Source organism: Carassius auratus, unplaced genomic scaffold (genome assembly GCF_003368295.1).
Source record: "Carassius auratus strain Wakin unplaced genomic scaffold, ASM336829v1 scaf_tig00031193, whole genome shotgun sequence".
Taxonomy (NCBI): Eukaryota; Metazoa; Chordata; class Actinopteri; order Cypriniformes; family Cyprinidae; genus Carassius; species Carassius auratus.
Window position 1 is genome coordinate 135,230 of NW_020525903.1, and position 22,875 is coordinate 158,104.

Genomic DNA, 22,875 nt, shown 5'->3' on the forward strand with positions numbered 1-22,875 from the left:
TATAAACCAATTTAGAAGCAATTCTTGTATTTAATAACAGACTGGTATAAACAGTTACTGTTACTTCATGATTATAAATAAGTTTTCTGTGAGTGTGTGACAGTCCGTCTGGGGAAATCCAAAATCCTCCTCTGGAAACTCTTCAGTCATTCTTGTGTGCAAACCTGTTTGATGCAGACTAGTTTTCTATTTTAAGTTAGGTTGCGCATGACTTTTCATAACATTATATATTATACATTATACATAGGCCTACCCTATAAGCCAATATTCTCCTCAATAACCACAATAGTACAAGGTCTATGATAAGTGGAGCCAAATATGAGATTAGATATGCTTAAATTTTTCAGTTGTTTTTACTGTAAATTAGATTTAAATGTTTAATTTTTGTGATGTAATCTATCTGGTTAAGTCACTAGTCTTTGACTAGGAGAATAATTAGATAAGCTAAATTAGAAGTCTAAAATGAGTTCAACATTTAAGCACAAGTGCAAGCACAAAATCATTATCGTTAATATATAAAAAAAAATTAAATACAGGAAAATACAGTTAAACAAAAATATTGTTACTGCACCTGCATACATCCTTGTGGGAGTCTGTTTATTACAAGCACAAAACTTTTAACTTTTCACAAAAAATGCAAGCTTTGAGCATTACACCAGGGCTTCATTCATTTAACCACAATATCAAATATAAGTGCTGCCTGTTAAACATACGGTCTACAAAAATGACATCCTGAGACAATTACCAATGTCCTTCAAATACAAAACCTATATAAATACAAAATTATTAATATGTACAATTTAAAAACATAATGCTTTTTTAAAAACATCCCAATGAGAAAAAACTATAACTATAAACTACAACCAAAATGCACAAAAAAAGATTTGTACACACTTCTGCACACTCATGCATATATATATACACATACATTTTTCAAGTTTGTTAGGACAGGACAGTTGTCCACATGTGGGACAGATGCATGAACCAAACCCCAGATAAAACTTTTGTACACACATCAAAAAGCATGTTCAAAATTATTAAATCCACCCAGCCCCTTAACATACGCTGAATCAACCTTATCAGATTTTTGTTCAGCCCGACTGAGAAATGTTTGCTTCAGAAGAATTCTTTTCACTGCAGAACTGGGTGTGGGAAGTCAGGCTTTTCCTTTCTGAATCCCATCCCATATGTGCTCTGCCTTTAATATGGATGATTTTTAAGTGTATTTCTACACACACCAGATCAAAACAGTTAAATTCAGCTTCGTCTTTGCAGCTATAAAACCTACCATTCAGGTGGGACAAGAATCCCAGCTCCAACCTCACCCCCCCAAAACAAAAACACACCCCTGGAAACAAAGTCCACTTTGTATTCCCAGCAGTTCAGTGTTCAAACAGTATCAAAGGTTTTCTGCCAGACCCCATTAAAAGTCTGTAAACTACTCAAGAGTGGAGTAGTCAACCCTGAGATCTCCATTACTGTAATTAGAGGAAAAATTGAAAGAAGACATCAAACAGACTAGGGAAAAAACCACACCAATTCATCTCTTTGAATTAATAATTTGGTAAAGTTCTATATAAAAATAAAATTAGCTGCCAAATCTGGACATTTCCTGAGGATTCTCATTAACAGATGTGTCAGTGGTAAAAAAAAAAAAAACTTGTTTCTTGAGCCATGTAGTAATACATAATCATTATTCAGTGCCATTGGAAAGGCCACCTTTACAATATCAAGGTATTGCCTCATGGTGTCTAAAACTAAAGGATGGAGGTAGAATGGTCAGACAAGAACCTATTTCTTAAAATCTGAGCACTTTTTCCAGACTGAAAGGATCTGAATGACTGATTATAATAGCTTTTCAGATTTTTGGTTCAGTTGAGTCTGGTTATGAAGATGCCCCCCATACACGCTCTCAAATCTTTACTCTATAAAAATTTATTTCACTACATTTGTGCAAAAGCACCTTTGTTTGTCTACAGTTAAAAATGATCACAGCCCTCTACTGGCAATGTTTGACATTACTACAATAATGAAAGCTTTAGGAAAGCTTTCAAATTACCTGAGTTCCATACATCTCATCCAAGAATTACTAATAAACAGTAAATACTACATCATATCTAAAAAAGGCAAATACATAGGCCTGATTTTATCATCAATATTCAAGTAATAATGACCCAAAAACACTGCCAATTAGCAAAGATTTAACTTAAAATTGAAATAAAGTCACATGAAAATTCAGTTTTTGTTTTGTCAAAAATATCTCAACTAAGCAAAAATACCTAATGACAGAAATAAAAAGTATGGCTTCATAGTGTACTAAACCTAACACATGGATCTCCTCTAGAGGGCACTTGTTGACAAAATATCATCCGAATCTTTCTCAGGAACACAACCATTAAGCCAATTCGGTAGTGCATTTTATACAAACTTCAATCCGTCATAATGTGAAGGAGTGTTGTAAAACTTCAGAGGATCAATGTCTGAATTAAACTAGTTACGACTGAATTCTCTCATCATCAATCACTGTTTCGTCACACTGGGTAACTCAAGTTTTAAGCAGATCTCCCAGATCGTAGGTGTCAAATAAGTCAGATACGCCTTCTCCGTCCTCCAGACTCCAGAGGTAGTCGTCGTGGCTGAGTCGGGGAGAAAAGTTAACAAAAGGCCCAGAAGTGTCAGATGCGAACGCCATCCCAGGCAGCTGGTCTTCTGTGATCTGGAGAAGGCTGGGAGGAAGATCCAGGATACACTCCACATCGAGCAGGGAGTTGCTGCCATTCATCGATGGCTGAGGCTTTGATGGCAAAACTGTGAAAAAATGAAAAAAGAAAAAATATGCTGTTAGTCTGTCATTTTATAATGAATGGATGGCTTTGGTAATCATAAGATTAAGACCGAGCTTGTTGCAGAGTTTTGTAGATGAACTGCTGGGACACACAGCTCTATTCACTTTCACACAATGTTACCTCTAGCACTTATTCAACTGAAGCATTTAAAATGTAATCTTGTTAGTGGCTCCAAAAATTTTGTTTTCAAAACTTTCATCTTGCTTTGAAAGCGGTAAATATTAGTAAGCTCTTGGCAATTGTCTCACCTTCGACTGGCTGGGGTTTGGCAGGTGGGAAGACAGAGGGTGTGGTGGCGCTAGGGGTTTGTGGGTAATCTTTTCTGGGTGTGGCATTCTTGACGGGACTAGCATCCTCCAAACATTCTTCAGGACACAAGTACACCTCAATTGGGCCATTCTTGCTTTTCAAGTAAATCTGCAGCAAGCCCTAATGGGAAAAAAAGACCATGTTTGAGTTCTAAATTAATATTTTACATGTCTATAATGTGAAAGACAAAAGATGAAAAAAAAAAAAATTCAAAGTTGTTTTTAATTACTACAGGACAGCAAACGAATGTATGAGGAAAGACAAGACAAAAAATATGCTATATGTAATAAATCATATACTTATTTAACAGCATTTTTAATGTTATTTTAAGACTTTTCATGTTTAATTGAATATTAAATTACTTAGTTTGGGTTAAAATTAATATTAAACAAAGAAAATGCTGAAAAGAGCAGCATACTATACAGTACATCGCATGCTTGTGTCGCACCAGGATTCTTAACTAGCTTGACCGGCATGATTTCCTTGCTCAACTAGCTCCATGCAATGCTAGTTGATCAGTTTGGTTTAGCATGGTCCACACGCTTAATCAACACCAGCCAGCAGAAACAAACTTAGAGAAGCATCAGGATTCACGCAGGTCTTTTCAGCAACGTTAGAACCAAGATAAATACTGACCTCAGATGCTTCTGGAACTTCCAGTTTGGTTTCAGATGGTGCTTTCACAGCAATCACAGTTTGATCTCTCAAGCTTCTTATGGTACGAATGTCCTGATAGGTCACATATGCTAATGTGAGCTTCAGTTAAGGACAAACAGCTTTGGCATCTAATACAGCATTTAAAATGACTGAGAGTTTAAATACATGGTAACTTTATTGTATTGAAATTAAAGACTCCTAATGAAGATAACTGTAAAATGGATGTCTATGCCATGTGAGCGTTTGGCTGCAGGGACACAAGTGGTTAAAACAGCATGTCTGCGCAAGCTCAAAAAAGTGAAGGAGACAAACCACTCCTCAGTTCTTCAGAGTACAAACATGCACACAATAAAAGGATATCTTTGGTTGTCCTTGTTCTCTGTCAGCTCACGTAGCCGTGTTGAGCTGGACTGAATGAGGTCGTCCAGAGCTTTCTCCTGCCGGTCCAGCTCAGAAAGCTCGTTCTTGAGAGCACTGGTCTTTTCTGAATTGCTGGATGAGCCCTCAAACACACCACTGACCCTAAAGCACAGGCAACATACTGTATGAAACCATCATAATTAATAACACAGAGGAAGAATGTATATGTATACACTGTCCTTCAGAAATCATTCTAATATGCTGATCTGGTGCTCAACAGTCGTGGTGTTTTAATATTTTTTGTAGAAATGGTAATACTGTTGTTTTTTCAGGATTCAGGAGTTCAAATAGAAATCTTGTATACCATCTGTCAACTTGGATTAATATAATGCATCATTGCTGAATAAAAGTAATGATTTCTCAGAAAAAGTAAAAACCTTACTGACCATAAAATGTTGTGTTTTTGGTTTATTTTCCCACATTAAAATTGTTTACATCTGCTAAGACTTTTTTATTTTTCAATTACAAGGACCACAATATACCAGTTTTGATACCATGAGGCCTCAAAGTGAAGAAAACACCCTTTTTTTTAGTAAAACAGAACCTCCATTCATTCAGATTGATGACTGGGAAAACCACAAGTAAAGAAGTGGTAAAACATGAAAAGGGTAGAATTTAGAATGGATTACAACAGCATCTTCGTGTCATGTGTTTCAGAGTCGACTCAAAAACGAGAATGGAGCACTCTGGTTTACAGAACATCTGATCTAACAAACTCACAGCCACTGGATGTTGTTTTTGGATTTCTTGCGGATGAGTTGCACACCCTCTAAAACGTTTGTGATGTCATAGATGCGTCTCTTCTGAACCTCCAGAACTTCTGTGGCCCAGTTGAGATCCAGAACCCCGTCAGCCGACTCGCTCAGCAAGCCCACAAATTTTTTAGTCAGCAGGCCAAGGGAAGTGTCATAACGGGTGCGCTCCCCTGGAGACCTGGGAGCTAGAGAAAGAAAGAGAAAGATACAAAAGAGGCATTCTTTTAATAATAGTTTGAATATTACCAGCTGCAGTTCCTGTCAGAAGAGCAAGAGAGGCTTGGACAGTTGTGTGTTTGCTTTTCAAACCATTATCAGATGCTATAAAACAGGTATGAACTTCCACCCTTCACTCATCATATGGAAACGGTGGTTTTAAACAGAAGGTCCAGTTTTCTCTAACAGTGATTGCGTTGACATTTGTCACAGAATTTTTGTTGTACTCACTTTTGGGGCTTGGTGCCCTTGCATAAGTAGAGTTTCCTTTCCCTTTTGGTGTGCGGAATTCTGGGAGGTAAATAGGCTCTTCCAGATCTAGCCTCCTTTTGGCCTGGGACAGAAAGATGAGAGATTGTTAATTATGTCTCCCTTTACTGCCTGTAGAAGACGCGGTTACACCAAACCATTTGAATAAACATAGCTCCAAGTTTAACATTGTGCTCTTGGTTTCTATGAAATTTTTCAGATAAACCACATTTGTTCAGATAGAAAGGAGTGTGTTGAAAAGCTTTGTTACAGCGAGACACACTTAAAAAAAAATGTATTCTAACTGCATTGTTCAAGAACAATTACTCCTCTTTCCTAAAGTGCCTGAATATACACTGCCACTTCAAATCCATCAATAACGTGTTAAGAATTTCCATTCCATGCTGACTTTCGATTTAATTTACAGACGAGCACGGAGCCCACTGTCTAGAACACCTCAGGACACATTAGAGTTTAAGTTATGAACAGAAAGTGATCACGTTTTCAACTAGCTTTGACTTGATTTGATCGGGTCAGTGCATCTGACCATTCAACACTGTCTATGTATGATTAAGGCCACATCCACATGAAGCCAGAGGTTTCCCTATCCAATTTCTTTTTTTCTTGTTCTAAAAAAGGGACACGAAAGGGTGTCATTTTCATATTTATCCACTCTGGGACTTTTTTTTTTTTTAATAACGGTTTCAGGCTCCCACATATGCCGGTTTGATTTCCAGTGGCCTTCAGGACTGCATTTCACTCAAGACAGAAAACTTCTGTAACAGACACAGGGCACGTGCTGAGAACAGTTCACTGATCCTGTGTGCGCAAGCGTCTGCAAAAATGCTTGCATTGTCCTGACCTGAACAACATCTACACCTGTCACTGACATCTGGAGCCACTGAACAGGTGGTTGGGGGAGAGGAGGAGCATAATCTTTCCGTTTTTTCGGTTTCCACTTCCGCACCCCCCCCCCCACTCTTCTAATGACTCTTTCCACCTTGTCTCCCCCTTGTCCTATTTATTTTATATTATGCAACCTTTATTAGAGAACACATGTGAGGTCTGCCAAAACAATTCTGAAAAAAGGGAACATTTACAGATTGTAGAAATCACCCTTTTATTCAGCTTTTTAAACAAATAATAAATTAGATTTTAAAATATTTGTAAAATACTGTATCATTTCTGCACTGGCGCAATGACAACATAAGTTCATTACTTAGGTCAACAATTATTTTTTTAATTTAATTTTTGTAAATGAAAATGTGTAGCTGAATTTATATTATATTATATTATATGAAAGGTTTAAACAACCAAAAAGGTTTAAAACAAAACAAAAAACAATACGTTTCAACATGTTTAAATGCAGAGGCTTGTGGACTCCCTCAAGACTCAGAGGGGACGTTGCTGAATTGTCATCAAATCTGTGTTAGCATCAGCTGTTACCATGATAAAGCACAGCAGATGAACGCACACCCTCCTGGGTGTGAGAAGGGGGCCTTTGTGTGGTTTGGTTTCTCAGAACAGCAGCATCTCATGTCTGTAAGAATTTGTGGTTGGTTCTGCCTATTTCCTGTGTAGGTGGGAAATGAGAAGTGAGAAATGCTGGCTCAAAGCATATGGGGTGGAATCTGAATCACTCACTTCTAAAGCACTGATCTGGAAGCAGCTTCACCTACTGAAATCCAAACTTTACCTACTAATAACTACACCAGTTTGCTAATAAACGGATTTACCCCAGAAAACGGCGGAACTGCTCCAGGCTCAGGAGTTCCCTAAAAATATGCAAATCCATAAACATTACACACAGCAGTTGTTGTACAGGTCAGCAGAAATACCCATGTTTAGGCAAAAAGTATGTGTGTGTGTGTGTGTGTGTGTGTGTGTGTGTGTATATATATATATAAAGGGTATGCATGCAGAATTCAATAAATCAAATATTTCTGTACATTGTGTTGGTAATCACGTATGTTTTGGATAAAAGTGCCAAATGCATAAAGGTCAAGTTGAGTTGAGATTAAATAGAAAAGAATTGTGACATTCGTACACAGCAACAATAACTAGTGACTACAGAGATCATGGTGAAACCCTATGAAATACTCAGCACTGCCATGTGCTTCACTAACAGCTATTTCAACAAGAGTTACACAAAACATGATCATTTCCAATGACTTCTAGAGGATGATTCATCATTAAAAAAAAAATAAAAAAAAAATGACTTATTGTTCTTTATTCATATACAGCATATTTGCACTACTGTTCAAAACATTGGAGGGTTTATTTTTTATATTACAAATTAGAATAACTTTTCCATTTTTATATTTATTAAAATGCAACTTATTCTTGTGATAGCAATGCTAAACTTTCAGCAGAAATTACACTCCAGTCTTCAGTGTCACTGTCACGTGAAGTGTATTGCAAATTAAGTCACACTTTCCGCAATCTTCCCACGCTAAATGGCATAGCTGTGAGTTTTTCACTGGTTGGACGTTGGGAATGAAGGTCTTAAGATGTGTTATTGTGTTTAGTAATCATCATCAGAGATCTTTTAACAATCACATTCTGCCAGGCAAGAACAGGTTTCTGTATGCCTACAGACACACGCGAGAGAAGCTGTGCCACTCCCAAATGTGAAAAAAAAATGCATACATCTTACTCACAAAATGTTAGAGCAAGAAAGGTCATTCTGTGTCAGTGTCATATTCTGATGTGTCAAAATGAAAAGGAGCCACAGGTAAAAAAGAAAGGGGGAAGTCCAGATGAAAAAGGCATTAGGGAAAAAACACGTTGAAATGCAAAATTTGGCCAGATGGGTACATGTAGAGCGACCCGAGTTAAACAGCATGAGGCCCATCACCCTCCTTGCTAAAGCAACACCTGATTACTGGAGGTCCCACAGGGTGAAATAGGTAAATTAAGAGATTGAAATGAGGTACAATGACCTGAGGGAATCTGGGATGGGGGGAAGGGACTGTGTCACCAGGGTCTCTAGAAACAACGCCAAATCATGTGTTCTACATCATAGTGATCAGAGACCATTGATCACGTGTTATAGCTCTGTTGTATTGTAGTCTTTTTTCCATTATTCAGAATATTTACAAATGTGTTAGCTATGGCATGAAATATCTGATATTCCGATTGTCAAATACATGCAAGTGGAAGTATATTGTTGTTTAAACACCTTTATAACGATCGCGTTAGTTGAGCTGTATGCGCAATGGGTGCCGCCGTGTTAGTTTGTGCCGCAGACGCAGTTCAGAGAATCGGATCTGTTGGATTTACAACGTCTATTTTTACAACACATGAATTCATCCACTTCTCCCGAAATACTTAAAAGTAAGTGGCTGTGAACTGGGAATAGAATAGAGTAAACATTGAAGTTACTTACACAATGTTTATCTGATATGAATAAGACGTGTCGAATTATAATGGAAAGGATTATTATTACATCTTACATAGACATCAGTGTGTATTTTACAAACTCTAAATGTATTGTTTTTTTTAGTACTTATGTGAATTTTTATGTTTGAGACCTAAAATAAACAGTATGTGGTTGAAAACACTGAAAAGTTGTGATATATGACAGCTCCGAGTGTGCCCGTCTCTGGCTAAATTCATCATCGCCCCCCCCCCCCCGCCCCCCCTGTTCCAATGTCTATGCACACTGTACAGAGACATATAAATTGGAAAGAAAGAAAATGAGTGCCTCCAGCAATGCGGCCGGTGGCAGTGCAGAATCTGACTTGGTGCCAAAACAAATCATCTTCCATAATTTGGAAGTATTTTAGATTCAGAAAAGACGATGTAAACCAGAGTGACATGTTGTTAACTACTAAGGAGATATCAGAGACAGCGGCACGAATCAGAAGGTCTAGCCAAGGTGAGACTGCTCTCGTCGGTAACATAAGCACTGAGCTCCCGCAGGTTACGTGGAGCTGATTGTCTCCGAAACTGGAGAAACACATTTTTAAATAGGTGATGTCTTTTTAAATAAACCGCAGATTTTAGATTTAAACAACTACATTCTCACCTGAAATACTTTTAAAATGACATTTCATGACACAATAACAGAAATATTTGGAAAATAATCCGAATAAATGGTGGTTGAATTCACAACGCTGCGTGAATTCAACCAATCAGCAGAGTTCCCGCCCCTGAAAGTTCCGTAATTTAGAATAAGTACTACCTCGCCAGCAGGGACTGAGGGGCCTTTTTTTTATCTAGAACTTTATTTAGATCCTGGTTCCTGTGGTGGAAACATATCGAGTACCAGCCCAAAGTCCTTAGTTCCTGTGTAAAGTTCCAATGGTGGAAACGCGGCTTTAGTTTTCAGAGTAAAGGTTCAAAGGTCTGAGAACGAAAACAAAAAAGGGACAGAGAACAAGAGTGAAACTCTACACAGCAGGAGATGAGACTGGTGTGAAAAAAAATATATGGAAACTAGAAGTTGTTCACCATGCCATGTGGAACTTCACTAAACACCCTATTTGTTTCCAGGAAAGACATTTAAAATACATTCCAAACAACTTCTTTATTCTAGACAACAACAAAAAAAAAGAAAAAAGATTTGGAGTTTGGAATCAGGGAAAGCAATAGGACAAGGCCTTATCTGATCTGTTAACATAAGAACCAATTGTTGCATATAACCCAGAAAAGGCATTGTGAGACAGGCTTTTGTTGTAATCTATGTCAGAGTTTGAGGCTGATGCATCCAATCCCCCATGCAGACGCCCAGTCAGTTATCAGCCCTACCACATATTCTGCAGCATGACTCTGTGATCATTTCTTTTGTTTATCAGCTGGAAGCAGAAAGCAACACAACAAGTAGTAGTTCCCAAAGCAGTTAGTTTGACATTCATGAATTTTTCAACAAGTCGAGCATGTGCAAGGACGAATGGTGAGACAACTGCACAGAAAAAAGGGGAGTGATAATTACAACTGCATATACATAAAAAGCTTTAGAATCTAGGAGTAAAAAAAAAACAAAAAAAAACAGGAACAACCAGTTTAGGGATCAGTCTAATGAACCTTAGTCATTTAATCACGCGGCATTACGTGAGGCAAAGCAATAATTCCTAGCATGGTTCATAAATTGCTAATTATAAAAAGGTTCTGTATTTTGATTAAATGAACTTTGAAGACCCTTTCCGCACTTTACTATTTGGCCTGAACCGTATATCAATGTCTGGTTAAAAAGCTGTAAAGCACCCTTTCCCCATCTATCAGCTTCTACTACCTCCCCCCCGAAATAACTCCTATGGCAACCCATGACAATATTAAAAACTATCTAAAAGCAACTATATATTTTAATGTCACTGCTACTTAGGGTGCTTTCACACTAGCAATTTTGGTGCGCACCCGGGTTCGATTGACGTCAGAGTTCAGTTCGTTTGGATGATGTGAACGATATCTTCCATACTCTTAATGTGAACTCTGGTATGATTCGCTGCTTATGTGAACGCAATCATACCAAATTGCAGAAGTGAACCGCCATTAATGACAAATTATTTGATGAAAATGTGTGTTTGTGTGTGTGTTTCACTCACTTTCCTGATGAATGTGACTGACGCGCTGCAAGCAGAGAGCTGTACATCTCATTTATGAACGTTCTTTAGAGCATTTTCAGTACAGTCGTAAGACAGACGCAAGCGCCGTTATGTACCGAAGCTTTATGAACAAAATGAACAGTTCAAAAATGTAATACATAAAAGTGCAGAGAGTAATGTTGTGCATTTGCCGCCTTCTCCTGCGCTGTCGTAACCGAGCAACGGGGTAAACAGCTGCTGGCTTGATGATGCAAGCGAACCGCGGTTCGGACTAAAATATTATAATATGAACACAGTCCAGCGGGGGCAGGGGGAGCAACCGAACTTGGGTTCGGACCAGGCAAGTGAACCAAGTGTGAAAGCACCCTTATTTTTATTTAAAAGTAAGTAGTACAATAGGGAACACCATTTTTTTTTTATTTCATTAGCAACTATTCATTAAATGGTCGTGGCTTAGTGGTTAGAGAGTTAGACTCCTAAACCTAAGGTTGTGGGTTCGAGTCTGGGCCGGCAATACCACCACTTACGTGCCCTTGAGTAAGGCACCGAACCCCCAACTGCTCCCCGGGCGCCGCAGCATAAATGGCTGCCCACTGCTCTGGGTGTGTGTGCACTTTTGAGGGTTAAATGCAGAGCACGAATTTTGAGTATGGGTCACCATATGTATGTCACTTTCACTTCACTTCACTTATGCTACAAGTCCTCGCAAACGCATCGATTCGTAACAAGAGGCCTTTGTTCACATCCAGGGTGTACAGGCACTTTTTTTTTAACTTTGTTTGGACTGATGCACTGCAACGCCTGCTGAGTGCCATTAAACAGCTTGAAAGATCATTTACAACTTGGATGACTTGAGGGCGAGTAATTTATGGGCTAATTTTTATTTTTGGGCAAAATAACCCTTTAATTCAGTACCAGTAGTTATTTTGTTGCTAGTTAGTAGTAGCCATTCCAATTTTCATGATTTCCACATAGTTTGATGGCAAAAATAATTGATTTGTTAACAGTAACCATAGCATAGATCTTAGGGTAGACGCTAGGTCTGTCAAAATGGCTGACGATGTTGATGTTAGAGGTGCTCCGATCACGATCGGCCGATCGTTAATGCGCATCTCGTCAGTAAAGCCGGTTTTCTAATCAGCGGTTAATTCCATCAGGTGCGTGATTTCACATAGAGCAGATATTACTACACAGAGCCGATGTTAACTGAGAAGATGGGCCAATAAACGTTGAAAATTAACATGATTTGCGCATCTTCTCTATTAACAACGGCTCTGTGTAGTAACAGCTGCTCTATGTGAAATCACGCACCTGATGGAATTAACCGCTGATTAGAAAACCGGCTTTACTGAGGAGATACGCATAACAATCGGCCGATCGTGATCGGAGCACCTCTAGTTAATGTTAACAAAATTTTCTCCGCACTGATGTTCTCTTTTTCAGCAATATTTTTAATGAACAACGCAGCAGCACCGCATATAGTGGCTTCAACTGGATAGGCTAACAAAAACATTATAATGCAACACATCATCATTGAATATCGTGCACCACTGATAAGGCTGCCACTAAAATTTGAATGCAACATTTTTGAAAAAATAAATAAATAAATAAATTTGCCAGCCCTAATAGATGCCATATTGAATTTAACTTATTTGAACATGTGGCTGTGATTGTTAGCCTGTAAGCAATAGCTGAATCAATTCTTAATTCATAATTTTAATGACCATTTTCAAAGTTTTTTTGTAGAAAGATGTTTCATCAGAACAAATGGCATGTTTTTACACAACAGCATAAGACTTTTTACATACGGTAATTCTGTCTCCTTTTCATTCCTTTCCAAAATTAAATATCACTACCCTGACTATGGTCTTCATTGTCACTATTAGCAAAACAGTGAGTACTATTTTGAATTTTAAATACTGGAGCTTAAAAGGATGACTAGTTTGTTTTAAGAAACAAATGGCTTGCCATACTCTCTTACCTAAAGGTCCTGTCTGTCCTAAAGAAAAGACTGAAATATACATGCAGTGTTGTGGTCATGCTTTCCAGTTACCAGCCTGTTTTATTCATTCATGAGTAACTGACAGATTTTCAGTACATTAGAGATGATGGCACAGATAAAACAATATGGGCAAAGCCAGAAACGGGAAGCGTTCGTTCTGTAGAACGTGGATTCTACAGTGTGACTGTAGCAGTGTTTTAGTAAATTATATATTATTGTACTAAGACATGAAACAGCAAGCATGCGCATACATAGAATTGTAGCAAGAGCCGTGGTGGCGGAGGAAAGAAAGAAGCTTACCGGTAGCCGCCCGGAAGAGGTCCGCACCGGCTTAGGCTCCGGCCCATGGGGGGTCGCGTACAAGCAGTTGGGTCTCTGCTCTGCAGCTGTCGTGTTCCCGATCTGAGTTAAGTATCCAGCCGGTACAGAATTCATCAGTGGGCTTGCGAGTCCCGTGTTTAAAAAATCCGTCCTCACCGCGGAGAACATTTTCTTTTGTGGGCACGAGAGTCCAGATACTGCGCCTCTTCCAGAAGAAGGAGAAATCCCTCTGGGTATCCGCATCATTTTGAGCACGAAATGCACAAAAACCCGCGAAAATGACGCAAAGAAACTCCTTTATTACGCAAATAACGTTTACTATTTACTGCTGAAGCAATCAACAGTCAGAATGAATATTTATATATTAAAAGACTGCTAATGATACAGACAACATGCACTTTAGTATAATAAATACTGTTAGAAGTTGTAGATAAGTTATCCGTGAAAACTACAAAAATATAAACATCCGAAATAAACAAAACTCTCTCCTAGGTTCCTTTGTTAGGGGCACGACAGAGTATCTTACATGTATTACATGTACCACGGTCATTCAAGTTCATAAATCTGCCTTTCAAAGGTGAACAAAGCTTGGGAATGTTCCTCTTGTACTTCTTGCTTCGAGCCGGTGATTGTAAGCGTCCCCGTGTATCTGTAATCCCTCTCCTGTCGAGAAGCTTTGCTTTGACAACAGTTCAGCAGAGAGGAGTGCTATTTTAGCGCCAAATTACGTCGCGCGAAATTTGGATCTCCCGCGGTTGGACGCGCTCCGTGATTGGCTACTGGCACGCACCGCTTGTCCGGATTCTGAATATATTTACATGTAACAGTTGGTGCCTAGCATTCTTCCTCTTAAAGAGACAGCGCCTTTTAATCTTTTTTTAAACAAGAGCGATATTCTTTAGAATTTAGAACGACAGCGTCATCAAACGTATCATTGTCAAATAAGAATTTAGCATATCGATGTATTTTTTTAAACATATGTCGTAATATACATAAAACTGACGTTTTTACACACAGATTAACTCATTATATAAAACAAACATCAATTTGCTCAGATAAAATACAACACAAGGACTTTACATCATGCCCATGTGGTTCCATGGTTTACAAATTATTAATTGTCATAGTTTAATAGTATATGTTAATGTTTTTCACAGCAAAATGGAAAAACTGCTGACTCTGACATGACCTGACTCCATGAAAATAAAAAAACTTTAAAGCCCTGGAAAACAAGAAAACAAGATCTTTAAAGCCCTTAAACAACTCCACAGAAAAGAACCTTTACACTTGAAAGGATCTTATCGTCTGGCACAAATAGTGAACCCTCACCATGCTTCAGATAATTTTTAAGAGTCTCCCACCCTACCATTTGCCCAATTATGGCTTTACAGTGTTTAGTTTAGACCAAGTCCTTTCTTCCAAATAAACTATGGCAGTGGAACATTTTCTTTTAAATACGTGCATACGAATATGACAACAGCACATACACATAAGAGTGAGATGGTGATTTTGATCTTATGGATACGCCAACTGTTTGATTAGAAACATCTTATCACATAGGCTAGAGCAAGATCATTATAATTATCCAGTCGCCCACAAATGGGCACTAGAGATGCAGTTGTTTAAAATTAACCAGGGCTTGGGGAAAATATGAACCATACTCAAAATATGAAGGCAAAAAATTCCCTTTTAGAGAACTGATGTTGATGTATAATAGATATCTAGCTATGGGTTTACATTTAGTCATTTAGCAGATGCTTTTATCCAAAGTGATTTGCAAATGAGGACAATGGATTTAATCAAAATCAACAAAAGAGCAAAGATATACAAGTGCTATAACAAGTCTCAGTTAGCTAAACGCAGTAGCAAGGGCTTTTAAATAATATAATAAATAAGAAGAAAACAGAATACAAAAAGATTAGAAAGCTAGTTATATATATATATATATATATATATATATATATATAAGAAAATAATTAGAATAGTGAGTGCTAAAGTTTAGTGGTGCTTAAGGTTTAGTGCCTCTGCAGACACTGTGGTGACCTGTAATGTGCTTTTAAATATATATATATTAAATATATTACATATATTATTATAATATACATATATTAAAATCCACCACATGACAGGCAGTGGTGGATTTAGTAATGTAATAGATTTTTTTGCGAAAGAAAACATTTAAAAAAAAAAATCTAACAAACTATAAGTATATAATGTGACTTATTTTCAGTCTGAGTAAGAGATTCTTACAGACAATTTATTATGGTATGCAGGGGAGCATTAAATTAATGCACAGGCTTCAAGGGGCTGAAGCAGGGGCCTACACTGGAAGGGGGGCCCACTGGCTGCAGGGAAATTATATATATATATATATATATATATATTTAAAATTATTTATATGGGAGTTTGCGGCAGTGACAACAGCGTTCTGTAAACAAAGTAGCCTATTGTGAATGTCTCAGTTAGGTTCCCCCCACAGAGTGGTATGTTCCACGTGTTCCATGGATGTAAGAGGAATGTACAATGCATTCGCTGGTAGGCTACATAAGCGCACCACAAGAGTATCTTCAAGTCAACATGCAGATTAACAGAAAAACAAAACTGCTTTGTGAAAGGAACTGGACCAAACAACATTTTGTAACGCCATACAGTGAGAGTTCAGTAACATGCTTAGAAGTAATGTGTGTGAAATCTGTGTTCCATGAATAGTGCTGCTTCAAAACTTTAAATCTGGAGATGGAAAAATAGAAATAGTCCTATTGCTTAAATGTGATAATTAAACTTAAACCCTAAAATTTTACAACTAAATTTGACAAATATTTGTTAGAAAGCTTAAAAAAAAGTTTTTTTGGGGTCGGGGGCCCTACTTTAATGCTTTATCCCAGGGGCCTTTGGTCATCTTAAGCCGCCCCTGATGGTATGATATCTTTATTGTTACATTTGTAAATAACTAGAATTGTTCATACAAATGACATACTGTGTTTTGTTTTATGATTCAAAAGAAAAGGGGGGAAGGGCTTCTCATAGTTAAGTTCTAAGGTTAAACTTTGTTATACTGGGAGACCAAAGCAGCTTTTATTAAAATTACAAATTAATTTTCTACTAAGACTAAGGTTAGACATCAAATATCAAAAGAGAGAGTGGATTATCTATAGATATAGTGAACAAAACTAATGTTTCAGACTAACAAACTAAGATAAATCTATAATGTGAGTGATTCCCTGTCTTAGTCAAGGATTATATATATATATATCTATATATCTATATATCTATATATCTATATATATATATATATCTATATATATATATATATAGATATATATATATATATGAAGAGTTCAGATGCAAAACCCTCTAAATGCCATCTGAAATTTTCATCTAAAATTGGGATTTTTATCAGGCTCCTATATTTATGTTCAGTTATTTCACTTTAATAGTCTGGCAAAGGACCTGCACATTGCCATTAAAGTAAAATGACTCAACCTAAGCATAGGAGCTTGATAAAAATCCTAATTTTAGATGCAAATTTCAAATGGCATTTAGAGGCTTTTGCATCTGAACTCTTCATATATATATATATGTCTTCGAGCATTGGTTCGCATTAAACCTGTACCACAGCAAAACAAACAGCAATCAATGTTTACAAAAACATTGCGAGAAGGTTGGTGTCATGTGTAGAGACACATTTCTTCCTTTTTTTTTTAAAGTCAGTTTTTGGTAAATTCCTGAAACAAAGTAAGTGGTTAACACAAGCTCAAAATATTTTCTTGTCTTATTCTATGATAAAAAATAGGTAGACCAAGTGTACATGCATATGTTTTACCTGAAAAACAAGACCAGGGCTGTTGCTAGGAATTCTGGGCCCTGTGCACTGAATTTGCTATGGGGCCCTGGCCCCGGGCCCTCAAAATCACGTTCTGTGTATTAACTCATCCTTCAAGGAAAATGTGTTTAAATAAACACAGAAAGAGCTGTTGGAAGCTTAACTGTGTTGATGTTTAAATAGCCTAAATGCCGACAATATGCAGTTTGTTTGTAGCCAATACATGTTTAGCTTTTTAAAAAGCATGCACTTTTGTTTGTCAAATAGGCCTAGCTTTTGCAGTAATCCAAAAGCATGGAATGGAATGGAAAACAGGTAGATGCTGGGTCTGTCTCAGCTAGAAGTCACGGCCACGGACTGTTGGCAAAACGTCTGATGCATGGGACACAAAAGTGGAAACACTTCAGAAGTGTCAAAGTCGTCATACACATAATAAATACCTAGAAGACTTTACTAGTATAGTAATGCATTACTATACTATAGAATGTTTAATTTATCCCTTTATTAGATAACCTGAATATTTTACTAATTTTAAACATAAAAATATGGCAGAGAAGTTGCAACATAGAAAATAGCTCAGTAAACAGTTTAGTGTCAAAAGATGAGTAGGCTAACACAAATACTAGCTGGGTTTTATATTTTGAATTCAAATAGCTAGTTCAAAACTGTTTTAACACGACCACGATGGCATACATTCAGACGTGTAAATTATAATAAAGATAAAATTTGGATCCGTTGTGGCAGTTTAACCCAAATATTGTGACATCCTCTGTGATTGGGGGATGTTGTCACAAAATGAACTATTTTAAAGGGTAGTAACTCGTGAAATTTAGATTTTTGTAGAAACAAATTTATTGTACCTATGTGTCTATACTGAAATTTACCAAAATTAGCCTATCCACAGAAATATTGGAAAACATATTTGTATGAAATACAAAGTGTAACAGCTAGCTACCCATCCACGTTGACCAACAATTTATTAACGTATATTAGCCACAAGATAGCGCCAGTTGACTGCGGCACAGACGCAAACGTGTATGTGATTATTTCTTAGAACACTGGGTGTCGCTATATAACCTGTTCTGTTTGACGGTGTCCTGCAGAACACTTCACGTTACTCAACACCCACATCTTAAACCTTAAGCGTGTGGACGGTCAGCCCTCTTTCAGAGTCCAGATGAGATGAATACCAGTGCTTATCAAAGTTTGACCACAGGCCACTTTTGCACTGAACTCTAGTTCTGTGGGCAAAGGTCCTTTTTGATGGAATCTACAGACACTCGGAGGACAGATGTGCTTTATTTAAATAAAGTGATTTAGACAGTGCTGTTTAAGCCTGTAACAGATCGTATGCTAAACACAACAAGTCCAAGATGACTCTATCTGGAAAGATTTTGGTAGATGCACTGTAATTTTACTTTTACATTATCTTGTTTTTACTTACACATAGCCTTTCATAAACAAATTATCTTTGGATTTTATCAAATGTCCTGAAATTGACTGCTATGAATAATATTTCATATTAATTAACATATTAACCATATAAACAGCTATAGGGGAACTGGAGTGAATCACCTTTTTCTTATTTACTTATTTATTTTATTTTTAAATGGAAAATATATTTTCAGTTGATTTCCATAAGACATACTTGATGATTTAAAGGTGTCAAAAAGTCTGCATTTAGTTAAGAAAAGATACTGAACACCATATTTCTCACTTTCATGTATGGTTTATTTTCTTTTGTAGAAGAATAAGTAAAAAGCAAAAAACAAAACCAAAAACACTTAAATGAGTTTATGAAACTCGTTGATCTGATAGTCTGTAGAAATAGACAATCCCCACAAACAAATACAATCCACTCTATATTATAGAGTTCGTATCCTAATCCACGTCTGTTTTCCCACTGCCCAAGGCCTTTCCCACCCTATAACACAAAAACTCCCCTCAAGCACAATATGTACATCATCCCAGTGATCGATGAAGCTCACTGAGACCAAACTGCAGCCATGCTGAAATGTGAAAATGTTTTCAAGAAAGAAAAAAAAAGGGGGGAGGGGGGTTGGGGTTATTCTCCAAGAATGGCTGGGAAGGAAGGGTGTGTGTAGAGATATTAGTTAGTCCAAATAGTCAGGAATGTAACCAGTACAAAAAATACAATGCTTGATTGTTGCCACAAAAAACAGGAATGATTAAGGAAAAAAACAATTCGGAGGGCTTTTCTTTTTTTATGATCTTCAAATCTCCTCGGCTTTGGTTTGTTCAAGTGTCCAGTGACCAAAGAATAGACAGCTCGAGAGGGGTGCAGATTGCTTTCCCACACTCTGAATAGAGCCTCACTCCTTCACCCGGCTCACCCCTTCACTCTCTTTTCTTCCATAAGTGGAGGAGAAAAGTTTCTATCCCGCACCTGCAGCATAGATGAGAGGGAGAAAAGTTAACTCAGAACACACACACACATTTACACACACACACTGTGGATTCAGGCAGACTGCAGACAGTCTGGCGCCAAAGTGAAAACTTTCATTTGCTAGAGTTGATAGGGCAATCCAAGCTTGTTTGTTGATTGGCAGGATGACCAAAAAATTAGGACAGTGGACAGACTTTAATACGTAATCTTGTCCTATATAACATTTACAACAAACATGAGATTTAACCCATGCATAATTACTAAACAATTAGCAATTGACGCTAACTCTTCTGATTTCTGATTTTTAAGTTCCACAAAGAATGTTTTAATCTTGTTTTATTTTTTAACATCTGCTCTAAAGAACTCAGAACTAAAAAGCTAGTTTGAAGAACATATAACGAAACAAAGACCATGTTCTCCAAAGAATCATAATATTGTTGTTAATGTTTCATTCTATGCTCTTCAGATCAGGAATGGAGTGTACATTAATACTTAACAATATTTGACTAATCTACAAATAATAAAATAAAAAACATAAGCGTACCATTGAACGTTGCCATTCCTCTGTACTAATGGCACATAGCTTCATCATCTTTGGAGAAATTAAGGGTCATCTCTGAGTTCTGCAGAGGGAAAAGACATGGAAAGTTTGAATTTCTTCAAAGGAACTTTATAATGATTAATAAAAGGTATACATAATAATATTTAAGCGACACTAAATAATCTTGCGCTCACCTTGATGGCCATGAACATGTCAGCCGTGTTTTGTGTGTCCGTCTCGTTTTCCAGTGCAATCTGTAAATCGAAGATGTAATCTATTACATGCTGAAGAATCTCCATTTGGCTCACGGATTTGTTCTGAGGGATGCTGGGCACCAGCTCTTTGAGTTTTGAGTAACAGTCATTCATATCGGACAGCTCCTCAATGGGACTCTTGCAGCGGCTGATGGCGAGACTCTGCTCGGAGATGCAGCACACTGCTTTATAACAGCTTCTGACAGAGCGAACGGGACTGATCGCCTTCATTCTGGATCTGATGTCTGACTTGCGAGTAGAATCCAACTGTACAGATGTCTGAAGAAGTCTGGAATCTGAGATGAACTAGCTCTCCAACTTAATTATCCAATGTTTAACTCTCCTCGCGTCTCGTGCTCATTGAACGATGAAAGCAAGAGCAGGCAGGAGGCTGCTTTTCAAGTCTTGCTACGTGTAGCACCGCCCCCTCCAGAAATAAACAAACCCCCATGTGCTGCTCAGCCAATAGTAAAAGGCTATTAACCACACGCGCCCCGCCCAATACAAATAGCTAACTCGTCATTGGAAGCATAGAGTTGTCAGTCAGACAGAGTGATGGCATGAGGAAAAGCTGTCAGAATATTAGAGAGAGATGGGCTATATATATATATATATATATATATATATATATATATATATATATATATATATATATATATATATATATATATATATATATATATGATAGATTCTGCTGCTCCCGTGATCTGCAGACAAACTGGCTTCGGGAAATAATTCCCTTAGGAGACCTTACACACATACAATGCGATTAAATATCTATTCGGCCCACACACAGGAAAAAAAACATACTCTCTTAAATCTAAACATTAAATGAATTGCTAGTTAGAAATTAAAACATAAAATGTTGCCTAAGAAAAATCTAAGTGGTGCTAAAGTCAGAACAGGCAGTAACAAATTCATTTTTACTTTTCCCAAGTAATGAATCAAGCTTGAAACTTTGATAACCCTCTCGATTCACATGCATGCCAAGAGGGATAAATATAGATATTTTTTCAATAAAACATCCCCTAATATTCTCACGATCATAGAAATATTAATAACCAATTTAGGAACCTCTGAACAAACCACTGTGCGCGCGCGGTTTTTGTGCATTCTGAAAGTGTTACTCGTTATCTATAAATAGATAATAACTATAGCTGTCTCCCATTGCTCTTTTTTTAAATGAAGAGGAAGCTTCGCAATTTACAAGCAAACTATAGCCTTACTCTCGTTCCAGTTTTAACCCAGCGCATTTTTAGTTTATATCAAGACGTGTCCCCTCTTTTCTCACAGTGCTGTTTTTGTGAAGGAATGCGCTGGCGGGCCAGCTGTGTGTCCTGTCCCGCTCCAGCTGTGTTGATCTAACGCGCGAGTCCCAGACAGCCTGGCGCCGGGCTCCCGACGTCATCCATTCACGAGCTCCAGCGTGCACCCATCTGCAAAAGACTAGTCTCGGCCCTGAAGTCGCTCTTATTGGTCAGTACAGCTGTCAATCAGGCTATAAGAACCCGCCCAACCACTCGAGCAAGACCAGTAGACTTGCCCGCACAATTTATTTGCGCACACCTGGACTTACATTCAGTGAAGAGTTTTTTTTTCCTTGTGTAAAGCTCTTCAGTTCGGCTAGATTAGTTAAACTAATACAAAAGCAGATCTGTTTTCTCAAACTGCAATAGTATAATAGTTTTCCAATAAAACACATTCTTGTTTTGCTTGAATGGTATATTTGGTCATGTTTGAACTGGTGTTAAATTGAGTAGACATAAGTCAAAAGAAGACACAATATTTAATTTTTCATAAATGAAAAAGATGTGAGAAACAGATAAGGTAACAGGTTCAACTGACTGCGAAGTTAACAATATACAGCACTTTAAACCAACTGTCCATTTTTTTTCTCACAGCATCATTTACATTTGTTAAAATTAAAAATGATGTATAACCTGTCTATAAGAAGTTTTGGTAACTGGCCTGTTCACATTTATTTTATGTGCATGCAACCGGATGAATGCATTTCTTTGCAGGCCATGCTAATAACCTGTGCACAGAAACTGCCCGTATATGATGTTCGCCTTGTTGCAAAACTGCAAGAAATTCAGCCCTATCCTTTCTTGCAAAGACTAACACCATGGGAAGGCCTCTGCAGGTATCCATTTGGGTTTGGAAAACAGCAATAAAGAATTAAGAACAAGAAAAAACACACACACATGGGTGTGAGAGCAAGAAGTGGAAGGATCACCAAAAAAGAGAGAAAATTTTAACATGTTTGGAAACAGATCATGGAAATGTTTCATCATCTCTGCTGATACCAAGAAACTCCCTAAATGTTTGGTTGAGAGAAGCCACTGTTTTGTCTCAAGCATTATGTTATACCAGGATGAAAATAAGTAGCTACAGTATGTTGTTGCCTATGAAGGACACACTGATTTGCCTTGAGATGTGTCCCTTTCCCTGTCTACCTGCTTATAACTACTGACATGTTTATCCAATTAAACAAATTCATCCATACCACCTTTCCGCAAAGGTTTCTTT

The 22,875-nt window shown here is 37.5% G+C and overlaps 2 protein-coding genes across 2 annotated transcripts; both read right to left on the minus strand.

Annotated features, from left to right (window-relative positions):
* Positions 1-580: 580 nt before the first annotated feature.
* On the minus strand, positions 581-14,046 carry LOC113080394 (transcription factor E2F2-like). The gene is made up of 7 exons (XM_026252564.1): positions 13,301-14,046; positions 5,435-5,537; positions 4,953-5,172; positions 4,173-4,334; positions 3,792-3,906; positions 3,095-3,275; positions 581-2,808 (listed from the first exon to the last, which is right to left on the minus strand). The coding sequence occupies exons 1-7, from the start codon at positions 13,565-13,567 to the stop codon at positions 2,546-2,548; spliced, it is 1,311 nt and encodes a 436-aa protein (XP_026108349.1). The 5' UTR covers positions 13,568-14,046; the 3' UTR covers positions 581-2,545.
* A 4,807-nt stretch (positions 14,047-18,853) lies between these two features.
* Positions 18,854-20,723, minus strand: LOC113080392 (DNA-binding protein inhibitor ID-3-like). Its single transcript, XM_026252563.1, has 3 exons — positions 20,287-20,723; positions 20,096-20,174; positions 18,854-19,551 (listed from the first exon to the last, which is right to left on the minus strand). The coding sequence occupies exons 1-2, from the start codon at positions 20,575-20,577 to the stop codon at positions 20,121-20,123; spliced, it is 345 nt and encodes a 114-aa protein (XP_026108348.1). The 5' UTR covers positions 20,578-20,723; the 3' UTR covers positions 18,854-19,551; positions 20,096-20,120.
* Between the last annotated feature and the right edge of the window lie 2,152 nt (positions 20,724-22,875).

What these genes read in the sequence shown, in the direction of transcription:
- LOC113080392 (XM_026252563.1), bottom strand. Translation starts at nt 20,577, where the DNA reads ATGAAGGCGATCAGTCCCGTTCGCTCTGTCAGAAGCTGTTATAAAGCA. An exon ending in ACATGTTCATGGCCATCAAG is followed by an intron (nt 20,175 to 20,286) that starts GTGAGCGCAAGA and finishes TTCCCTCTGCAG; the next exon opens with AACTCAGAGATGACCCTTAA.
- LOC113080394 (XM_026252564.1), bottom strand. Translation starts at nt 13,567, where the DNA reads ATGATGCGGATACCCAGAGGGATTTCTCCTTCTTCTGGAAGAGGCGCA. An exon ending in CCTCTTCCGGGCGGCTACCG is followed by an intron (nt 5,538 to 13,300) that starts GTAAGCTTCTTT and finishes TTTCTGTCCCAG; the next exon opens with GCCAAAAGGAGGCTAGATCT. An exon ending in AAAAACAACATCCAGTGGCT is followed by an intron (nt 4,335 to 4,952) that starts GTGAGTTTGTTA and finishes CCTGTGCTTTAG; the next exon opens with GGTCAGTGGTGTGTTTGAGG.